The sequence below is a fragment of the Orcinus orca genome, chromosome 18, assembly GCF_937001465.1.
Source record: "Orcinus orca chromosome 18, mOrcOrc1.1, whole genome shotgun sequence".
NCBI lineage: Eukaryota > Metazoa > Chordata > Mammalia > Artiodactyla > Delphinidae > Orcinus > Orcinus orca.
In genome coordinates, this window is record NC_064576.1 from 15,294,693 (window position 1) to 15,318,616 (window position 23,924).

At 40.3% G+C, this 23,924-nt stretch overlaps 1 protein-coding gene across 1 annotated transcript in view; it reads right to left on the reverse strand.

Moving 5' to 3' along the window:
- Positions 1 to 23,924, reverse strand: part of GPC6 (glypican 6) — a 1,088,996-nt gene that overhangs the window by 75,989 nt on the left and 989,083 nt on the right. Inside the window, exon 6 of the mRNA XM_049701023.1 lies at positions 20,249 to 20,392. Within this exon, the coding sequence (XP_049556980.1) occupies positions 20,249 to 20,392 (144 nt within the window). The remainder of the gene's footprint in view (positions 1 to 20,248; positions 20,393 to 23,924) is intronic.

The following is a 23,924-nucleotide window of genomic DNA, read 5'->3' on the forward strand; positions in this document are numbered from 1 at the left end:
CTCTGGGCTTTCTATCCTGTTCCATTAATCTATATTTCTGTTTTTGTGCCAGTACCATACTGTCTTGATTACTGTAGCTTTGTAGTATAGTCTGAAGTCCGGGAGCCTGATTCCTCCAGCTCCGTTTTTCTTTCTCAAGATTGCTTTGGCTATTCGGGGTCTTTTGTGTTTCCATACAAACTGTGAAATTTTTTGTTCTAGTTCTGTGGAAAATGCCATTGGTAGTTTGATAGGGATTGCATTGAATCTGTAGATTGCTTTGGGTAGTAGAGTCATTTTCACAATTTGATTCTTCCAAGCCAAGAACATGGTATATCTCTCCATCTGTTTGTATCACCTATAATTTCTTCCATTAGTGTCTTATAGTTTTCTGCATACTGGTCTTTTGTCTCCTTAGGTAGGTTTATTCCTAGATATTTTATTCTTTTCATTGCAATGGTAAATGGGAGTGTTTCCTTAATTTCTCTCTCAGATTTTTCATCATTAGTGTATAGGAATGCAAGAGATTGCTGTGTATTAATTTTGTATCCTGCTCCTTTACCAAATTCATTGATTAGCTCTAGTAGTTTTCTGGTAGCGTCTTTAGGATTCTCTACATATAGTATCATGTCATCTGCAAACAGTGACAGTATTACTTCTTCTTTTCTAACTTGGATTCCTTTTATTTCTTGTTCTTCTCTGATTTCTCTGGCTAATGTGATTTTGTCTGGCTAATGTGATAATGTCCCTCAAGGAAGTTACTGTTGATGAAACAGCAGTAGGAGCTGGAGGTGGCCTCTGTTTTTCCCACGCATTTCTAGATGGTCTCAGAGGAGGAGGGGAGGAGTTCCTCTGACTTCATTGTCTTGACTCACAGGAGGCTACTGCTGGCCAGCTGGAGAGGCTGGCAGAGTCTCATTTTCTTTTACCTATCTTCTTTGCTCTTCCCTCCCCACCATGTGAATGGAAAGAGGAAGGCTGGAGGGACTTTCATAAGGTTTTAGCGCTTTTTCTGTGTTTTCACTAGAAAATGGCAGTGTTGGGCTTCACTGGTGGTGCAGTGGTTAAAATCCACCTGCCAGTGCAGGGGACATGGGCTTGAGCCCTGGTCCGGGAGGATCCCACATGTCATGGAGCAACTAAACCCGTGTGCCACAACTACTGAGCCTGCACTCTAGAGCCCGCGAGCCACAACTACTGAGACTGCGTGTCACAACTACTGAAGCCCGTGTGCCTAGAGCCCGTGCTCCGCAACAAGAGAAGCCACTGTAATGAGAAGCCTGTGCACTGCAACGAACAGTAGCCCCCGCTCGCCGCAACTAGAGAAACGCTGTGCGCAGCAACGAAGACCCAATGCAGCCATAAATAAATAAATAAATGTAAGAAAATGGCAGCGTTTAAGGTAGAATGCCTCTTGCCAGAGCAGCTTGGATGAAAAGGATAGTCAGTGTAGGTTCACTGACTATGACAAGGGTACCACTCTGATCATCTCACGCCTGCTGAATGGCTATCGTCAAGGAGACAAGAGATAAGAAGAGTGAGGATATGGAGAGAAGGGGGCCGTTGTGCACTGTTGGGGGGGAATGTAAATTGGTTCAGTCCCTATGGAAAACAGTATGGAGGTTCTTCAAAAAACCAAAAATAGAACCACCATATGATCTGGCAAAATCCCACTTCTGGGTACATATCCAAAGAAAATGAAAACAGGATATCAAAAAGATACCTGCACTCCCTTGTTTACTGCAGCATTTTCCACAATAACCAAGATATGAAAACAACCTAAGTATCTGTCAATGGATGAATGGATAATGAAGATACGGTATATATCATATCTTATATGTGTAAGATATGATATATGTATATCACAAACACACACAGCAGAACATGATTCAGCCGTGAGAGAGAAGGAAATCCTGCTGTTTACCACAGTGTGGATGGACAGTGAGGCATTTGAGGGCATTATGCTTAGTGAGACATGTCAGACAGAGAGAGCATCATCGTACTGCAGGGTATCACTTCCATATGGAATCTAAGAAACTCAAACTTGTAGAAACAGAGGGTAGAATGGTGGTTCTCAGGGGCTGGGGGTGGGGGGAATTGGGAGGAGGTCGGTCAAAGGGTACAAACTTGCAGTAAAAAACAAAACAAAGACACAAGTGTACCACTTGGTGAAGGACGATGATAGTGCAGGAGGCTGTGCATGTGTGTGGCACAGGGTACATAGGGGAACTCTTTGCACTTTCTGCTTACTTCTACTCTGAACCGAAAACTTGTCTGAAAAATAAATCTATTAAGAGAAAAAAAAAAAAAAAAAAGATCTACCTTCTCTGTGGCAGCGGATTCAACAAATTCAATTTTACTTTATTTTTGGTTGTGATTGTAATTTTGTGGGCTTTTCTATTCTAGAATATATATATTTCAATGCTGAAGATTCCTGATCTTAGTAGAATAAAACAGAATTAAAAACAGGCTTATGACAACCAGGACGACCCTATTTTAAAAGTTGAGAAGCAAAGAAATAGCTTAGCGCTAAGCCAGTGTACTTTTTGCATTAGTTACTTCATCTCTCTGGATTCTGGCATCCCTACTGGTAAAGTGAGGGTATTGGACTAGATGGGCTTTAACGTCCTTCCAAATGTAAGGACCCTTGAATGTAGAGCAAATGGTTTGAATTAGTTTTCCCTGGCAGTGATGGTGAATCTGCACTTTGGCTCCAAGCTGTCTCACTCCACCCTCTGTGACCCTCTTGAGAGGATGGTGGGGAAGTTCATGGTAAGGAAGGAGGCCTTGGCCAGCATTTTTAAAAGGATCAAGGCCTCGGGCTTCATTTACATCTTGCTCTACTTACCTGAACAAACAGTCTTGTTTTTAGAGCTGGCGAGAGCCAGTGCAAAGCCAAACATGGCTTTGGTAAATCACAGTCCTGTTTGCGTCACAATGACTCAAAAGGGCTGAAAAATTGCTGACCACAATTCAAGATAATGCAATGATTTGGACACAAAAGACAAAACTCTGTAATAAGGATTTTAACCCAAAGTCAGTAATCCTCGAGGGACTTTATACAACTCCCACAGGCATTTAAAATAATGTGCCGAAAGCCTCTTACCACTTTAAATCAATAGAGCTATAGCTCTTACTCCTAATCATCTGTTCAACCAAAAATAATTTACCTGCCAATGCTGTTATTGTATAGGAAGAGCTTCTAAAATGAGGATGCTGTGTCCCATATTCCCACAATTGAGAGCTTTGAGAAAATACCAGCAATGTAATGAAAAGCAAACTTAGGAGGGTAGTTGATTGAATGTTCTGGAAATACAATAGTCACCATCTAGACCCAAGGCCTTCTGCCCCATCCTTTCACCAACATCCTTTCTTCACCTCCCTTGAGCGAGCCTCCAGTCTTCATCACAGAATTCTGTGAAGTTGCTTGAGGCACCAGAAATAGCTCTATGTGGCAGACAGGAAAATCCCCTTCCTTCGTTCCTTCGTTCCTCTGTCCCTCCCTCCCTTTTATTTTCCCCCAAACACAGAATCTTAGGAAAGTACCGTGAGCAACAGAGAAGTGACAAAGTAGCAGTAAACCCACTGAAATGTCTGTTCACCTCTTGTTTGACCTTTGATGGAAGTAGAAACATCACAGACACCAAGAGGATTATAACTTTAGGCCCCTGGGGAACAGAAAGCCAGCACTGGAAGTCTCTTCAAGGGAAACATCAGACAGCTGTTTCCAGTTGTTTCAAGCTTTGCAAACGAGGTACGATCTGTGAAAACCCTTTGCCTGTTATTCGAAAGTGCTGCACAAATGTGGAACACTCTTCTTATTTACTGAACCAGGAGAGGCTGTTAAGAGGCTCCTGCTTCAATCTGGAGCTACGGTATATTTTGTAAGCCAGGCAGGTGGGACAATTTGGTGGATATACGTGGGGATAAAAATAAGAAACCTGGGTCCTTGCTCTGGCTCCTACGTCACCGGCAAACCTTAATAACTTTGTGCCTCTGTTTCTCCTTTTATTTTTAACAGGAGAGAGGTCAGGATGGGGGAAGAGAAAAATAGCTGCAAGATCCTTGTCCATTTCTTGTCATTCCACGTAGTCAAATCTACTCTCCAAGCACCGATCATTTTACAGTTAAATTACTGTCCATGACTTGTCCCTGTGTTCACCTTCAAGTGAGTCAAAAAAAAAAAAAAGGCTATTTCAGATGCTATTCACCTTCGCATCCGATTCAGCCACCTAATCTGGGTTTTTCATGTCCTCTGCCAGGATTTCTACCTTCCCTGGCCTGAATGTTTTTGAAAAAGCCTTTCAGTGGCAGTCCTCGGTGGTGACGTGAGGCCACAAGACATGCTCTGCTTTCAGAAATGAGTCACCGCAGCCTCAGTGTGTCCCTGGCCCCCTCTACTCAGTCATTTCTCTAGGTTATTTGCATCCACCATTTAGCTGCCTGCTTCCCAAATTCTTTTACAGAGCTCGAATCTCTTATCAGCTTCCCAAATGTTCACCCTCGGACTTTTCATTGTCATCTTGCTACGTGGCTGCATCTTAAAGAGAAGCTCCAGTGCTCACTTATTTGACAACGATGCAGACACTGGTGTTAACTCTTCCTCCTCGTCTGTCTTTTCCTCAGTGACTCTTCCTAATGGTACCAAGCAAAGCTTTCGTAGCCTTAATCTCTTCCACTCCTGAGGCTTGAACCCGAAGCAGCCACTTCTGTAAAGACCAAAGGCTGGGGCAAAGGAGTTTATCTACTGGCTTTGTGCTAAAGCCAAAATCCCAGTGAATAATGAAAATCTTTGAAGTTAGATGTTGTTCTTGTTTGATTAATAATAACAGTCACACTTCATCTATTGATATCACTATTATTAGCAATAATACTAAGGATAACTAAGTTTAATGCAGACAATGGCTGAGCCAGGAACTTTATGCACGTTAATTATCATCATCACTGCAACAGGACAACACAGGTCCTGTGTTTTTATTTTTTTCTTCTCCATTTGAAAGATCAGAAAATGGGACAACAAGGCTAGGTGACTGCTTGTGCGCCTCCCTGGCTTTAGCATCTGTTACACCATGTGGAAATAAAGAGGAGTTGTGCCTTGAGGCACAAGAGGTGGGGTGCCCCTCACAGGGGTTGGGAAGGAAAGGAGGAGCGAGGGAAGTGATCCATCCCTAAACCATGTGGGGCTGGCTTCTCTCTCAGTACCCCTCATCCTCATTTGCATGACACGAATGCGGGTTTTGTGACACCAAATGCCCCTTGTTTGCTCTACCTGTGCCTGCGTCCTGTCTGCCTGAGGTAGTGAGAGAATGAAGGGAACACAGTTGTGTTCCATGCAAGCCTGTCCAGCAGGTGTATACCAAGGACCTCATATGTATTAGTGCTAGCCCACAAGATGCAGAATTTTGGCCTGGGAAGACCTTTGAGTTTCTGTAGAAGAACCTTCTATCCGAAGAACTTAATGCACCCTAGTTCAGCAATCCATGGCAGAACTGCCACGGGGGACTGGGACCGCTGCAAACTAAGTGAAAACAGGAACCCAGAAAAAGAATACATGAGTATTGAGGTTGGCTTTCACCTTAAGGACATTTCCCAGACCCAGATGACCTGAAGCTTTGGTTTTAATAGATTTGCAGGGAGGGGCAAGGGACAGAAGTGTAGGGCTTCCCTAAGGCCATCAGCCTGTATCACAAAAAACTGGAATTCCAAGGGGTTAAATCCTTAGTAGGGGAGAGAAATAGAAATACCCGTCACCACAGGCCACAAAGACTTTCAATCGATTAAGTTCAAAGGAATATAAGCTTATAAAAAAAATAGAAACAAACAAATAGAATATAAGATATATAAGGAAACAAAGCACCATGGGCAAAAGCCAGCAGAAATACCAGATGAGACCATCCAACACTTCCGATATCAGAAGTATCAGATGCAAAGTGTGAAATAAGTATGTTGAAAGATAGAAAAAGGTAGGATTTAGAAATGTGAATAAGGAGTAAGATACTACTGAACACAGGACTAAGCACATTTGAAAAAGAACAAAATAAATATTAGAAATGAAAAATATAATCATTAAAGTTAGAAACTCAGCGGATAGATTTAACGGGAGATTACATACAACAGAAGGGAGAGGTAATAACCTGAGAGGTGGAGCTAAAAAAATTATTCTGAATGTAGAAAGAGACAAAGACAAGTTAGGAGACACAGAGGATAGAGGGAGAAAGTCTGACATGTCTAATCAGTTATGGGATAAGAGTAGAGAAAGAGAGAGGGAATTAGGTTGAGGTAATGCTTGAAGATATATGGCGTAGCGTTTTCCAGATAATGAAAGAGACCAATTAGGAGATTTAGAAAGCCCAGCAAATCCTAAGCAAAATAAGTTAAAAAAAAGAAAAGAAATCTATGCCTAGACACAACACAATAAAATTACAGAACAACAAAGAAGATCTTAAAAGCAGCTTGAAAGAAAATACAGATTATTTACAAGGGAAGGACCAAGAGTCGGCTTCGCAACAGCAGTGACACAAACCAGGAAACAGTGAAATATAAGCAGCAATGTACTCAGAGAAACTAACCGTCCATTCTAGGGTGATGTATTGAGCACAAATGTCTCCCAAGAATGAGGGCAAACAAAGACATTTTCAAATAAAACCCCCAGTAAAGTGAATCCTCTAGTATGTATTCCAGACCAAGGAAAGTGATTCCTGATGGCTGGTTTGATGCAAGAAGGAATGATAACGAAAGAAAGCAGTAAAATGTGGTTAATTCTATATACAAAGTTCCAGTACAAAATCATCATCACCATCATCATCATCTAAAATCTTGTAAGATTAAAAAAATTATAAGTTAGAACTAAATTATCCAATAATAATAGCATATGATCTGAGGGGAAAATTATCAGAGTTGAGGTGTTCTGAGGTCCCTGTATTGTTCCAGAGAAGGGTAAGTATTTTTTTTTTTTTTTTTTTTTCTGTACGCGGGCCTCTCACTGCTGTGGCCTCTCCCGTTGCGGAGCCCAGGCTCCGGACGCGCAGGCTCAGCGGCCATGGCTCACGGGCCCAGCCACTTTGCGGCACGTGGGATCTTCCTGGACCAGGGCACGAACCCACGTCCCCTGCATCGGCAGGCGGACTCTCAACCACTGCGCCACCAGGGAAGCCCGGGAAAATATACTGATTGATTGATTAAGCTCAGACTGTGTTAAGTCAGGACACATGCTAAAATTTCAAGAGTAACCATTTTATTGGTAACCATTCTATTCAAGAGTAACCATTTTTCTATTTGAATAAAAAAAAGTATTTAGATTCCAAACACTAAAAGAAAAAAAGTGGAATGAGACAAAAATCCTCAATCAGTCCACAAGAAGCAAAAATAAGTCTGGAATGGATGAGACAAATAGAAATCACAAAACAAGATGGAAGAAATAAACTCAACCATCTTAGTTTTTCTAGTGCATTTAAATGAACTAAATGCACCAATTAAAGTATGAATATTGCGAGTCTGGATTTAAATATAAAACCAGCCATGTGATGGTTACAAGAGCCATATCTAAAACATAAGGGTTCAGAAAGGTTGAAAGTGAAAATGTGGAAAGAGATATGTCAGTCAAATACTAGTAAAAGAAAAAATCTGGTGTATCTATGTTATTATCAGAAAGAAATCGACTGGGGCTTCCCTGGTGGTCCAGTGGTTAAGACTTCGCCTTCCAATGCAGGGAATGCAGGTTCCATCCCTAGTCAGGGAGCTAAGATCCCACAGGTCTCATGGCCAAAAAACCAAAACATAAAACAGAAGCAATATTGTAACAAATTCAATGGTCCACATCAAAAAAGAAAGAAAGAAAGAAATAGACTTTAAGGCAAACAACAACTACTACTACTAGAGAAGGGGGATCCCTATATAATGATGACAAGGTCCATTTGCATAGAAGCTAAACTTGTAACTATAAATACAGACTCAAAATATAAAAAAAAAAATAGAACTACAAGGAAAAACAGATGAATCTTCCTGCCTAGTGAAATAACTCTCCCAGTAACTGATAGAGCAAACCTACCAAAAAAAAGAAAAAAATCAGTAAAAATATGTAAGATTTGAAGACGGTTCTGAAGAGTCCTCTTATCCTATCGTCCCCTTCTCCTCCTCCAGGAGGCCCGGGGCAGTGGCTCTTCTCTGTGGGAGGTAAAGTTTAGGATGGGACATGAGGAGAGGGCCTGAGGGAGCCTGGAAATTGGTGCTTACACTTGGTCCAATCACTGTAACAAATCTCTGGGTGGTTCACCTATTATTACTGGGCACAAGGAGTGTACTGTTATTAAAAAATAAACACCCACACTCACCCACTCACCCCCCCACACACAATCCTTCCTTGGCGTACCATGCTCAGAGTTATGCAAATCAGCGTCTTCAAAAAATATTCCAATAAAGGGGGATGAGAGGGATAAATTGGGAGATTGGAATTGACATATACACCCTACTGTATATAAAATAGATAACTAATAAGGACCTCCTGTATAGCACAGGACATTCTTCTCAATACTCTGTAATGACCTATATGGGAAAAGAATCTAAAAAGAGCGGATATATGTATATGTATAACTGATTTACTTTGCTGTACAGCAGAAACTAACACAACATTCTAAATCAACTATACTCCAAAAAAAAAAAATTAAATAAAAAATATTCCTAGGGACTCACTTAACTTCTAACTCTCCAAAGTCATGGAGAAAGAAATTTTTTTTAATGAAAATAGTGTAAAGAGATTGTATTTTATTTATTTTTAAAGAGAGGATAAAGGTTGACAAGAGAGGATGAAGTTTCTTTCACTTGAGCCCTCACCATTAAAATCCTAATGAAATATTTCTTGTTCCTTGAAGACTACTGTATAAAGATTTGATTTTCCTGAGTAACTGGAAACATTTTCATGAGGACATGTCTCACACTAAAGATTGCCCCTGGGTTTTTCATTTTACGTGAGGAGATCAATTAAGGCAGTTTGCTACCTTTCTGTTTTCTTCCCAGAGCCGGTCTAGCTGCTTCGTGTTTACCCCTTTTCTCTAGCACTCAAGGAGCTGCAAAGAACGAACAAAGGAAACGCTAGGCTTTTTCAAGTGCAGGGATGAGTGTTCTTCATTGCAATGAATTCAGGCTGCTTTGAAGAGCTTTCTTAGGTTCAAATCCCTTAGAATAAAACTTACCAAGTCATTGTTTTCCTTTCCTGCCTCATTACACATAAATAATTTATGAATTTATATTGTAATTTTTCTACCAGCTGAATCAGAGCTCTACGATTTTGAAAATAATTCCACGCAGAAGCCAATGGCACACACATTCCTGAGACTTTCATTGCAATCGATAAGTTTGCTGTTGCTGTCAGCCTGTGCACTTTCCCTGATTAACCTGCGAAAAGTGTTCTCCGTCATGAATGCTATTCAGAAATAAACAGATATTGTAAAAGGAGACAAAGGCAGGTTCCGGAACTCGAATTCTTGGTGATCTTAAATGATGATGTATGAAAGGAAGAAAGAGGGGGAACAATTTGATTTGCTCCAACTAGGTTGACCCAGAAAGGAGAAGAGCAGAAAAATTGCTTTGCCTAAGCACACATGACGTCAAGTCAGACAAGAGCAGCCCTTACGACATCCAGTATCGAAGGTTCCTTTAAAAAATACACAGTCTGGATCGAAAGACATTTAAATGACGGTAATAAAAAAGTCTTTGCTCATTCTGTTTTCCTATTGCTCTTTTTCTCCTACTCATTGGCAACAGCTTCTACATCCTCCTTTGAGATACTGTCTTGGTGGGCTACTGGGGTGGGACTCCTTTCCTCTGGTTGAATGATGATTGAACTTGAAGTTTGGGTAGGAGAAATAGCCATTCGATGGCTAAAAATCAACCTGACTTATAAAGGGATGCTGTTTCCTAGGGCAATGTAGACACTCCCTTTGTAACAAGGATTTAGAATTCCCTTAGATTTCTAAAAACTTTTAAATGCAATCTTCACCTGACCATGGTCTGATTTAAATGAGAGCTAGCTTGATCTGCCATCGCCCAAAGTGTTGTGAGCTCTTTGATTATGTTCTAGCCACTTATACTTGGTCCATATTACAGCACAGTAAATATATGTTGAATGAATGATGAATTTCTCTTTGTTTTTCATGAAAGGTTTGTCTCAGAGAGTAATGAATAGATTTTTATCGATTTAAAAATCTTGCCTTGGTCATCTGTATTTGGGGTTGATAATATTTCTGTTCACAAACGTGTCCATTTTCAGTCTGTGTGAGACACAGAGGGACATACGTCCCTGCCTCCTGGACAGTAGGCTTGGTCACGTGACCTGCTTTGGTCGACCAGATGGAAACATTGTGCTGTGTCCCTTCCAGGTGGAGACTCACGGTCTCTCTTTCCCCTGCTGCTGTAACAGGCAAAGCTCCAGATAATGGCTGACTGTCACCCCGTGTCCCGGAGTGAGGGTGACGACCACGTGTAGCTGACCCGCAGCCAACCGAACGGCGGACACTTGCTACGAACAAGAAATAAACCTGTGTTTTTCTGAGCCATTTTGGGGGTTGTTTGTAGTTGCTTCAGTGCCTGGCTTGGCCCCTCCAGATCAACAGAATGTTGGAAAAGCTTCTAAAGATATTACACAAACCCAACTTCCAAAAAATTATTTGTTAGCCAGCAATATAGAGGTCCTGTTACAGCAGCTGGTTCGTTCATTGACTGTCAACTTGTCTTTTTTTGTTTGTCTGTTTTAATAGCTTGGCCAGTCTTTTAGATGCAAGAAAATACCCATGAAGTCAGAGCCTTTGACAATAATGACCGTGAATGAGCTTAAGTAATAAAATTATTGTGTATTGAAGATACGTTTCTATCTACCTTCAGCATTTATGAAGGGAAGTCAATTTTCCCTCAAACAGATTTCTTTTCATCTGGTTTTCTCTACAATGTTTATGCCTGAGGTTTAACGCTCGCAGTAAAGAGTGTCCAAGTATGTTATGGGAACAGCCCAATTCCCAGTGCTTTAAAATGTATTCCATGGGCCCCAGAGTCAGTTAAAAGCTGATTGATTATACAGCAAATACATCAAAACTGGTATTTATGAAAAATCCCATTGCTTCAGCTCTATTTCTCATAAGCGTGAACGTCACATCTGGGAGTTGTGGAGTTATGGTGCAAATATCTCAGACAGCTATGGGAAAAACTGACTGCAGCTTTTCCATAAGCTGCTCAATAATTTAATGAAAGATCTATGTCCACTGATACCTCTCATGAACACATATTTTAAATGGTATGATTAGGGCAGTTTAGTAGGGCTTGTGTGTTCAGGCTTTAATAATCAGGTCACCAAAAACACATATTACATAGATGAATAAGGACAAGTAACGGGAATGAGTGTGCAGATGAACTTTTTCATCCGATCAGTTCAGAACTGGCAATGTCTTTCTTTAATTTGTTTAAGGTACGGGCAAAGACTTCTGGCTTAAGAAAGGAGAACAAGCTATCGGATACGGCCTAGCTCAAAGATGCTACATTTCTTTAATGTTTTCAATGCGCATATTTGGTCAATGATGATTCATTTGTTAACATACCTTCCAAATATTCTTTTTTTTATACAACTTTATTGGAATATAATTGCTTCACAATGCTGTGTTAGTTTCTGTTGTACAACAAAGTGAATCAACCATATGCAGACATATATCCCCATATCCCCTCCTTCCTGCGTCTCCCTCCCACCCTCCCTATCCCACCCCTCTAGGTCATCGCAAAGCACTGAGCTGATTTCCCTGTGCTATGCGGCCGCTTCCCACTAGCCATCCATTTTACATTTGGTAGTGTATATATGTCCATGCCACTCTCTCACTTCGTCCCAGCTTACCCTTTTCCCCCACCCCATGTCCTCAAGTCCATTCTCTATGCCTGTATCTTTATTCCTGCCCTGCCACTAGGTTCATCAGTACCATTTTTTTTTAGATTCCATATATATGTGTTAGCATATGGTATCTGTTTTTCTCTTTCTGACTTACTTCACTGTGTATGACAGACTCTAGGTCCATTCACCTCACTACAAATAACTCAATTCTTTTTATGGCTGAGTAATATTCCATTGTATATATGTGCCACATCTTCTTTATCCATGCATCTGTTGATGGACACTTAGGTTGCTTCCATGTCCTGGCTATTGTAACCCTCAGAATGGGAGAAGATATTTGCAAATGAAACAATGGACAAAGGATTAATCTCCAAAATATACAAACAGCTCATGGAGCTCAATATCAAAAAAAACAAACAACCCGATTGAAAAATGGGCAGAAGACCTAAACAGACATTTCACCAAAGAAGACAAACAGATGGCCAAGAGGCACATGAAAAGATGCTCAACATCACTAATTATGAGAGAAATGCAAATCAAAACTACAATGAGGTATCACCTCACACCGGTCAGAATGGCCATTATCAAAAAATCTAGAAACAGTAAATGCTGGAGAGGGTGTGGTGAGAAGGGAACCCTCCTGCACTGTTGGTGGGAATGTAAATTGATACAGTATGGAAGTTCCTTAAAAAACGAAAAATAGAACTACCATATGACTCAGCAATCCCACTACTGGGCATATACTCTGAGAAAGCCATAATTCAAAAAGAGTCATGGACCAAAATGTTCATTGCAGCCTTCCATATATTCTTTATTGGTGTAGGTTATCTCAGATTGCAAAATCAAATTCCTACTTCCTGTAGGCTAACGTTTTATGGGGCTCTATACGGGATACTATTCCCTGGAGGAAACACGGTGTATCTAACTGGTTTGATAAACAATGTTTTTTTGCAAACAGTAACTCTTGCCTTTTTGATGATGCTAGCACTAACAACATGTGATGATGGAGAATGTACATGCTAGTTAGTTTTATTAAGTGCTACTCAAGAGAGGAGAACTCGATAAATACATGATTGATTGATACCCATAGAATGCATCGTTTTGGGTTTAGCTGAAGTCAGGAATTCTGACAGACATTTTCATGTCTGAAGGGGAAAATAAGCATATCAACGTACCATAAAATAGACGTAAAACCTGTACAGCCATATCTGGGGTCTGAAAGTGTAACATTTTACTTTTGTGACCTAAAGGTCAGCAAAGCTCTTGCTTAAATGTTTCTGAGGACAAAGGAGAGTTTAAAAATAGAGTTGAAAATGGTTTTGCTGGTAAAATTACCCCCCAAATGATTTCAGACCACTTATACCTAAAGCAAGCTGTGCAAAAGTTTTCCCCCTTTAAAATGTGCGGCATGACTTCATTTCATTGCTGGAATCCACGTGAGTCTCTGAACATGTCTTGAAGCAGCGGAGCGGAAGGGGCTTCAGCATCTCCCAAGGAGTAATGCAGCCAGTGGGGTGTATGTTACTCCCCAAGGTATACGACCGCTGCAATTAAACACTGCTTTGCCTGAGTTGAAAGAAAGGTCTATGCTTCTGATTTCACTGTGCTTCCACATTCCTGAAAGAATAGCTTCCCAAGGATGTAAAAATAGTCCACTGTCCACTGGGTGTGAGCTGAAAATTCCACATAAGGGGCAGGCATTCCATTTAGGTTTCCAACAGTGTATATCATTGAATTAGATTTGTGCTTCCTCCAAGCCCATGGAATAAGCAGAATATCCTGGAGATAAGCCATCATTTTACATGTGTGTCTTAACGACATTCCCCACGTGGGCTTCATCAACCACAAGCCTCCTACAGAAGCCTGTGTTGGGAGGCTCCCTCTGCCACCACACGCTGTTGGTGATGCCCAGAGAAGGGCAGAAACCGAGACCAAATAACTTGGGTGGCTTGGTTTTAACGCTTTGTATTTTCTCCCTGCTTTGAAAGCTTGCTGTATTTTGCTGCTGTTATTGCCAAGGGTTCATTGAAAGTGAAACTAGGGTGTCTCAGTGGGGTTTTGCAGCAAATAGATAAAGCAAGTTCAGGCAGGACTGGGCAGTTCCAAATCTGAAGTGGATGGAGCAGTAGCTGTTTGTTTGCTGGGGTGAATGGGGCATAATTTATTCAGCTGCAGCAGAGGCTGAAAGCCAATCTGGCCTTGACCCATTTATCTTTAGAAAACTAATTAAAGAGCAGAAGCTGGTTTACTGTTGTTACGGAGGCTTTAGTTTCTCCTGTTCAGGCCAAGCAAAGACTGAGAGGGGTGTGTGTGTGTGTGTGTGTGTGTCTCTGTGTGTGTCTGTGTTGAGGTGGAAAATGGAAAATATCAGTGTCACCTAAAGACAGTGGCTGAGGCTCTAGATAATAAAGCAGTTTCTTAACCACAGCCTGACATCCTTTTGAAATGCAAAATAGCGGATTTAGCCGGATGCAGAATCCTTTGAGGTGACAGTGAAATGCCATGGCAATTTAAAATGAACAACAGACAGTTTCCCGCATCCTTACAGCTAAGACTTCCTAAATCACACCAAATGGTCCCAAAGAGGCATGGAAGAACATTTTTAAGACCAACATTTTACTCTGGAACTGGGATTAACCATCAGGCAGGAAACGGTGCCAGGATGTGAGTTGCTTTGTCCATTTCGTTTCTGAACAATAAGATAAAGGGTATAGCTTGATGATATTTTACAAGTACTTAAATTTATACGTATTAATATTAACAACATATTTGTCACCAATGGCATACCAATACATTTCAGAAATTGCATTGTGTTTTTGCAAGAACCATATCCAATAATAAACATACGATCTTGGGGCCAGCCAAAGAAGTTTATAGGAGACAAGCGGGGAAGTCCAGCACACGTGGGGAGTGGGTGGGGATGATATTATGCTTTACATTCTTTCCAGTATGTTCTAGGACATCATTCTTTTTCGGGGAAACTACAAGGGTCATAATAACCATCAGACAAGGAGATTGGACTAGTTTAACCGCTGGAAAACCTGGAGGTACCAAGAGAATGTTGGGGAGGGCAAGCACACACTGTCAACTGGAGCTAGTCAAGTTGTATCAGTTGGTCCAAACTAATAGAACCCTGACTTGTCCCACCACTGATACTTCCTTCTCCCACTTTCCATTTAGCACCAGGAGACCTTGAGCTATCTGCCTTCCCTGTTCCTTCCTCAAGATCTTCCCTTCCAGAGTACTCCTGTTTCAGATATACCTCTTAACTTTCTTACCTTATCCAAACTGCCCTGGGCTCAGAGAGCTGGAATGATAAATAGGGATACCACTCAGAGGACATTTTCTTTTAAACAAATGAATATTAAAGAAGGAAAATTAGACATAGTGTTGCCACTGCCTAAATTTAAGGCCAGGCAGACATGTAGCACCATGATGTCACAGGTGTGCTACATGAATCAATGAGCTCATCAGGTGAGAGGCATCTTCTCTTCTGGGTCCATGATGCTACGGAGGGTTCAGGTCTTTATGAAGTGGTAGTACCGGCACAGAGCGGTATTATGAAAACCACTGGATAACCTAACTGTCTGTTTATTACAGTTAATGTGTAATTTATTACAGTTAATATGTAAGTTAAAGTCAGGTAGGATAACCTGGCTGTGCCTATCCTCACCCCCAGTACAAACCGCTTGGTAGTAAAAAATATCCAATGCTTTCTCCCTAAATGCTCTAAAAGATATCAGTAAATCCAAGTAGGAAAACAAAGAGTAAACAAGCTATACCACAAACTATTTCTTACCCCCCTAAATTCTCTGTGTCCCAGCTAGTGGAAAAATTAGCTCCTTATGCATGAGAGCTGCTGTTGGTTTGTTGTCATTATTAGGGAGGTAATTATTCACTCAGCACAGAAGAAAAAAGCCAATATATTCTATCAGGGAAGAGCAAGTTTTTCAGGCAGACTATACACAGTCTGAACATTGGGACAGAATTCAAATCAGCCACCAGATGAGCAAGTCTTACACAAAGCTGAGATTGAAAACCTTGCCATTGAGAAAGAATACCAAGTGGTTGTTAACCATAAACACCAAGCAGAGAGGACATTCTTAAACCCGTTGGTCAGGTACAGTGTTCAGTGTTCTCTCTCTAGACAATCTGGAAGGAGGAAGTGGAGGTGGGATTTCTCAGAAACTCTCCGGAATGACCATACAAAGACAAATGGGGATGAGAAGAAGAAGAAGACCAAAGCTTACACTATGTTGCATTGTCCTCCACACAATCCTCTGGGAAGCAAGAGGAAAACAAATTCAAAGGAAAAAGAAAGAGAGATTATTCTATACATAATAGCACAGCACAGGTATAACGTTCAGCGTTGCAGACTGGCATTCCACCCATCCCCACCCCCGACTCCCTCAGAATGAGCAGTAGAATATTTGAGAGTCTGCACACACATGGTATGATGTTGAATACTTACTGGAGATTCACTGGTCTAACTCATTGACAACTTGATGAATTAACTTCCAAGTCTAGGGTTTTTTTTAATCTACTTTAAGAAAATATATTTCTCTAAGACACATAATTTACAGTATATTTTTGCTCTAACGAATCAGCAGGAGTAAAATAACAGACACTCCCTGCCCAAGTGTGTCCAGGAGCTGTAGAGCATGTTGTGTTGTAATATTCTGAGCTGTACAACTAACCAACAGGGTGGTATGCTCAGATCTTAAAATCAAGCTACTTTGTGTTGATTTATTTTTACACACTATACTCTCCGTGAAGTCCTAGTGGAATTTTCTTTAAAGAAATCACTGTTTCACACCACATTATTTAAGAGAATTCACAGGGTATAAATTTAAGAAAAAAGGAAGAGAACCAATCTCTTCCTGATTTCAAATAACCACCTCTGGTCTATTTAATTGCAAATCAGTAACAGTGGGCTGGGACAGGAGGACTGCTAGGGTGAGTGTTGGTGACAGGAAGAGACAGATGACAATGGACCAGTTTGTGAACCAAGTTAGTTAATGGCATTTGTTCATTTCTTGAACAAACCATGGCTGCTGGCAGGAAGGACTCAGTATTCTCTGAGGAGTCAGCTTTCCGTCAGAAGCGGAATTTATACAAGTATATTCATTCATTATTGGATAATAAAAATAACTTTAGGGTAGTATGTCTGAAAGCTACACCTAAACTGTTTTTTATGCCCATATAACTTTGAAGGAACACATGGAATGTTTCCTAGTGATATAAAAGAATTGACAACTTCCTTATAAATGTAGTAAGAGGTTAAATGATGGAACTGATAGATTTTTAAGAGAGAGTTTTGTTTTGCTTTCAATTACTTTATGTAAGTTTTAGCAGTGGCTTACCTAGTTTGGGATTAGGAGATTTATTTCTAAAACAAACCCCATAACTACCACTTCACATAAAAATTTGCTTTATAATAGCTGGTATAAGAGCATTTACCAACAGATCCCAAAGTTAATGCCACAGGTACTAATTTTAAATGGTAGTAAGAAGCAACTCTCCGAGAGCTTTATAGCTAAGATTTTTTTTTGGCAAAAGGGGTGGGGTGATTGGGATGGTCTTTGGGATGCTATCTTTTGAAGCATTTTCTCTGCTGAAACACTGAGAGAAATTAAAGGGAGTCTTTTCCAATTATCCTTCTTTTCTGGGACACATGCTTCTTATAAATATTCAGGAAACATCTTTTCAGGGGAAAATTAAAACAGGAGTAGGTAACCTGAGACTTGTTCATAAACTTTCCAAATAAGCAGTGATATATGGCAGACCCATCAGGACCTATCACCTCTGCGTGTATCTTGAAGATGATTTTATCTGACTGTTGCACAGCACTGTCTGGCCAAGGTAACTGCTCCAACCTTTCCACTACTCAGAACTATACTGAACCTGCAAATGGACGAAAGATTTGGGCGAACAAACGGCCGCAAAATGGAGATTCTGATGTTAGCTTCGGAATTAGCTTGTGTGTCTCGAGAATAACCCCGTATAGCTCCTTTTTACGTGGAAACAGTCCCTTGGTCTCAGGGGCTGGGAAAGTGTCTCCAGGTAGGTTTATGGCTGGCTGTGAATTACAAATCGCTAATTCTTACAATCTGGGAAGGAATCAGAATTTAACTGAATAAAAAATTAACAAAACTGCCATTCTCCCTTATAGAGCCTGGAGCCACACCTACGAGGAAGTAGGTACCATATGCTGTCAGAGAATATTTTAGAATAAAATTGGCTTATTGATTTAAATTCTTCTGCACTCACTCTGGTCCTTATGTACCTTGAGTTTGGTCCTCTTCTCATGATCATATGATTAACCATTACTAATTCTTTTAAAAAATGATTAAATGTATCTTGGGGGTGCGTAAACTAGAAGATCTTAACTCACTTTCCTATTTGCCAAGATTCCTCAAGACCCTTGTATTTGGGGCACTTTGAGGATGACCAATGAAGTTCCTTTATAAAAGGTTCAAATCCCAATTTTCAAATCTACTAGATTTTAAACATCCTGTGAAATTCTCAAAGTGTTGATGTTTAATTCAAGCTGTACTGAATTGTATAAATACCGTTGCCTTGAGAAAAGTATTTTTCTTGTTCTACTTCCCCTGTTTGAGTGTGTGTGTGTGTGTGTGTGTGTGTGTGTGTGTGTGTGTGTGTGTGTGTGTGTGTTTCTCCTGGTAGGAAAGAATACTGTGCTTCTGTTTCAAAGGCAAAAAAATTAATTAGTAGTCATAGATGTCACTATAGTGTTCAAAATCAATGCAGTTTTAACTAAGTGGATAATATACTCCATTTGATTTCCAATTTTATTTTCCTGAGGTAAGAACATTTAACCTGAGATCTAGCCTCTTAACCGATACAGTACTGCTATCTGCAGTACAATGGTTGTACAGCAGGTCTCTAAAACTTATTCATCTTGCATTGTGCCCAGTTCTGATATGAGAGTTCATAAAAATTCTGAAAAGCCTGAATTGTTTCATTAACTAAGTTAGAGACAACTGAAATAGGAAAAGCAAAAAACAACAAACAAAGGGGCGAGAGAGACGGAGGTCAAACCCCTGCTCACAAATTGTGCTCTGGTTAAAAGGATCTTGACATGCAAAGGAATTTGTAAAATAAAAATCCAAACAATGGAATCTAATGAAACCACCATTTCTTTACAACTGGCTGGTTGTTTGGTGGAATCTAATTGTTTGTTTAAAAGAAAAAAGGTGACTAATTTTAAACTTTTCCTGAAATTGTGAATAGAGAATAGATATAACTAAGGTAAAGTACAAGGTTGAAGCAATTACCCAAAGGATCCCTTTTTCAAAACCTACACGGAAGAGGGGGTTTTATTTGCTAATGAACAGTAATAAGTTTATAACAATTTAGCAGTTAATGACTCCACTTACCCCTTCACTTTGACACTTCGTGGATAGGTCTTTGTGTTGTAAGCACATTTGATTTTTATAGAGAGAAATGCTGAGATGTACTTAGTATGAGGCCAAATGCTACCAATTTAATCTTATAAGTTCTATACTATAGAAGGATATTAGCTAAAATGATACAGTAATTTATAACAGTGACTAATAAAAACCCTTGAGATCTGAGTTTATATGACATAATCAGATGTGGTTCAAGTGTTTTATGACCTTAAGGCTTTGATTTGTTAATTTTACATCAAGATAATTGGCGAAGCAACATTAACGGCACTAACAATTACAGGTATATAAATTGTTTATAGTGCTATAAATTGTATTGAAAACGATTGGGCAGTATTTCTTTGAAATTATGAGCTTTTCATTTTTTATAGCAAAATTTGATGTTTGAAACACATTAACAATTGCGTTTACTATATTTATGGTTGTAATCTCCAAGTAAATTGCTTCAATGATAGATGTTTGGTCCCCTGACACACGTTTAAATGGATCAAAGAGTGACTATTTCTAAGCATTCCAACTTTTAAAAGACACATAAAAAAGAAAAAAAATGGTAGTAGTATTGATTTGGGGTCTCTTGGCAAGATTTTTCAAACAGAAACTTTACATATAAGGAACATTCATGATAAAGTTACACTGTATCATAATTGAATAAATAACTGAAGCAGTTGAATAAAAAATGTGCTATTGTAGTTATATCTCTGGAAGATATAGGAACTTAATCTCCAAATTAATAATTCAGAAGAAATATGGAGTTGAAAATTTGGCCATTGTATGAGTGGATTAATAGTGATAAGACTTCTTAAATAATCTAATTCTTGACCTAAAAGGAAGATCTCATTACTTTTCAATATTCTAATTAAGACCAGGAGCAGACGTAAGAATGAGATGACTTTTACCACCAGCTTTTTCAGAATCCCATCACGTCTTCTAAAGAATAACCCTGGTAACAGAAAGTAACCGCAACGGGAGAACTCACCAGCCGGTCCAAGCTTGTGCCTGCAGCAGTGGTTGGTCTTTCCTCAGGATTGTAAGGCCTGAACCGTGTATTAAAATTTTCGGGAGCTGAGCGAGCAGATCTGAGGGCTGGAGCGGGTTTGGGTTGGCCACATCCCTGAAAGACCTGGAAGAACCATTGAAAGGTTACGAAAGTTATACAGTGAGTTTCTTCCTAAGATTATGACGCCAAAGCATTCAGTGCACTGGCTTCCACATTTTTCATGGAACTCTTACCTCCAAAAAAACTCTGATCTTGAAACTTAAACAAATACAAGCACCAATGAAACAGAATTACTCCGTCAGATACAGAGTGACTGACTTATGGCCTGACTCTTATTTTCTACGTATACAGTCAATCCTCATTATTTACAGATTCCGTTTTTGTGAATTTGCCTACAGTGGACCCTCTCCGTATCCATGGGTTTCGCATCTGCAAATTTAAACAAACTCGGATCAAATGTGATTTTGAGATCTGCGGGGGCTCCTGGAACTAATCACCTGCAGATACCGAGGGAAGACTGTATTCACTAAAATTAATTTGTAATCCCCAAATCAATACTCAAAACACTTCTGCAGACATGGGGAGAGCGGCAAAGTGCATGTTCACAGCTGCAACAAGGAGAAGCTGTGCCTTCTTGCTTCGGCTCTCAAGCTGTAAACGCACGTCTCTTTGGTGGTCTATTTAGTGTCACATTTTTTCCATACTTTTGTGTTTTACTTGGTGATTTCCCAGTATAAAACAGCCCGCGGCCGTAGGGCTAAAGTGCTGTCTAGTGTTCCTAAGGCTGTGATGTGCCTTTCGGAGAAAACTGTGTGTTAGATAAACTTAATTCAGGCATGAGTTACAGTGCACTTGGCTGTGAGTTCTATGTTAACGTATCAACAATATGTATCAAGTAAGGTGTCTTTCAGGAGAGACGCGCCTAAAACAAGGTTATGGATTGACTGGTTGATGAAAATGTGACTAAAAGCTTGCAGGAACCTAACCCTGTATTTCTAGTAGGAGCAACGGTTCAGTATTTGCTAATTCAGGGTTTGTGGCGACTCACAGAACACAACTATGCCAATAATGAGAATGGACTGTATTAAAAGTAGGAATTGTAATAGTTACCTCATAGGATGATTTCAGGATTAAAGAAATTATGTCCCAGACATTTTCATGTACTTGAATTTGGCATTCAAGAAACATTCGTTTGGGATTCTTGTTACTGTGACAAATGTATTTCATGTATAGCATATAAGGCCAATAACTTGAGTGTCTCCTCTTTGAGTAATGAAAACCTCTAATAGAAGAATTCTTTGAAAACACTCGCTTGAGCAATGATGTGGAAATAGGACAAGCAAATGTGGATAATTTCTCTATAATGACAGTTTCCTCTAATTTTGTTGTTGACAGCTGTTCATGACACAATTAGGGTTGCCAGGGGAAATCAAACATTCTATTGTAATGATCTCAGGGACCAAGCTGCTAGTTCTTTTCCACAGTGGTTTTACTCAGGGTGGCGTGGGGATGCCTCCTTTGCCAATTTTAGAAGCTTCGCACTCTCTGCTGCTTATCAAGAGATAATCCCTTTGACAGAATTACAGGAAATCCAGTAATATTTTCAGGAATTTTTTTTTTTTTTTGCGGTACGCGGGCCTCTCACTGTTGTGGCTTCTCCCGTTGCAGAGCACAGGCTCTGGACACGCAGGCTCAGCGGCCATGGCTCACGGGCCCAGCCACTCCGCGGCATGTGGGATCTTCCCAGACCGGGGCACGAACCTGTGTCCCCTGCATCGGCAGGCGAACGCTCAACCACTGCGCCACCAGGGAAGCCCCATTTTCCGGAAGTTTTGATGAAGTTCAACTTTGCGTTTCTTCCGTTTCTACACAGGAGATGATTCTACCCTGGATACTTCTTTCAGTAAACTTTTCGGGACGCTGTCATCCAGTTCTTAAAGTACACGTGTGTGTTTGGAATGCATTCCTTCTGGTTTTGTTATTTGACTCTGTGTTGTTTAACTCCAAAACAAGCGTTTTTCATCAGGCATATTATGGGATTCCACTGAAGTACGCAAGGGCTCCTGAGTGCCATTCCCAATGACGAATTCCACCCTGAGACACAATTCATTTAGTTTTACCACTACAGCTGATTTCTCCTTTGCTGTATTCAAAAGTTCTCCTTCCACTCAGCACTTTGCAAAGCGGGAGCACTTTGTCTTGGCATTCCTCGAGGTTGGCCTTAACACACTATTGATTATTGTTCTCTCACACAATTTCTGAAGCCGATGGTGTAAACCAGTGTGATAAAGCTAGTGCGCCCCTTTCTGCCCACCGCCTAAATCACCTCCCAGCGGCAAGGTCGTTGCTGTTGGAGGGCATTAGCATTTCCAAAGCTCCAGGGTTCGGTTGAGTGTGCTATTCTGGATTGCTTCGAAAATGACAGCTGACTTTTAAAAAGTATAAAGCCTAGGGCGAAACAATATTAATGGCTTTGCTGAGATTTCTTGAAGCTGGGCACATGGAAAGAGTTAACAGGCCTTCTTAATTTGCCTTTTGGGAAGAACCTGGCTCACTGGCTGAAGTTAAATCAAAGGAACAAGAAATTCCCTGAAAGAATATTAGTGCCCCAGGGGAGATATTTCATTGTAACAAAAAACCTTACCAGTTGTATGATTTTTTTTTGTTTTTTGGGGAGAGTGTTAATTATAACGATAGAACATAGGTAAGTCAATATAGCTTTCTGCTCGTAGCTTTCTGTTATCTATATCAGGCTTGGATTTTGAAGATGATTTCAGTGCAGAAATTGCTGGGTCTACGATCTATGATCCAAATTGAAGACAGAGGCTTCTAATTACTATGGAAACAACACCTAACCCCATAATCAGATGGAAACCTTCATAGAAATCTGTCACAATATGTGAAGATATGAATCATGAAGGGCCTTCAGCACAGACTGTAGTATACCCTTAGAGAAAGGGAATTGTCTTAAGAGATAACCTTTAGTGTGGAAATGCAAAGCTTAGGGATCAAGAGCTGTTTTTCAGAAACTTACAAAACCTAAAAAAAAAAAACCAACACAAAGATACCAGAACATCAGCGTACCCTGTCTTTGTTCGGGAATGATTTAAAACACCCGTATGATTCTCATGTAGAGAATGTATCTTAAACAGCATATATCCGTCAAATAACTTAGATGACATGCAAAGTGAAAATTAATAATTTCATTTTCAATACGTGCAATCTGTTAGCTAGACAAAATATTTTTCAAACATGGGTTTCATGGGGTTGTTGACAGAAGGAATTCCCATGCAGAACATTTGGACTGTCTCACACAATGTTTTTGAGCCTGCTATAGCAGCAGTATAGTTAGGCAAAGTTCTGGGCCTCCTGAGGTCCAGGGCTCTATTCCTATAAAGGACCAGTTAGCCTTCTTCCTGGTGGTCTGGGTGCCCCAATATTCTGTATTTTGAATAAGGGTAGAAACAGATGAGGAATAATGTGAGGGGGAAAGTTCTTAGTTTCAATGAGTCTGTAGATCAAGGTTCTCCCCCAGGGAGTGGTCAGGACTGCAGATACAGATTTAGATCATTAGCCTAAAGATGGTATTTAAAACCCCGAAACTGGCTACACTCACCGAGGGCAGGTATGCAGACAGGTGACAGGAGGAGCTGAG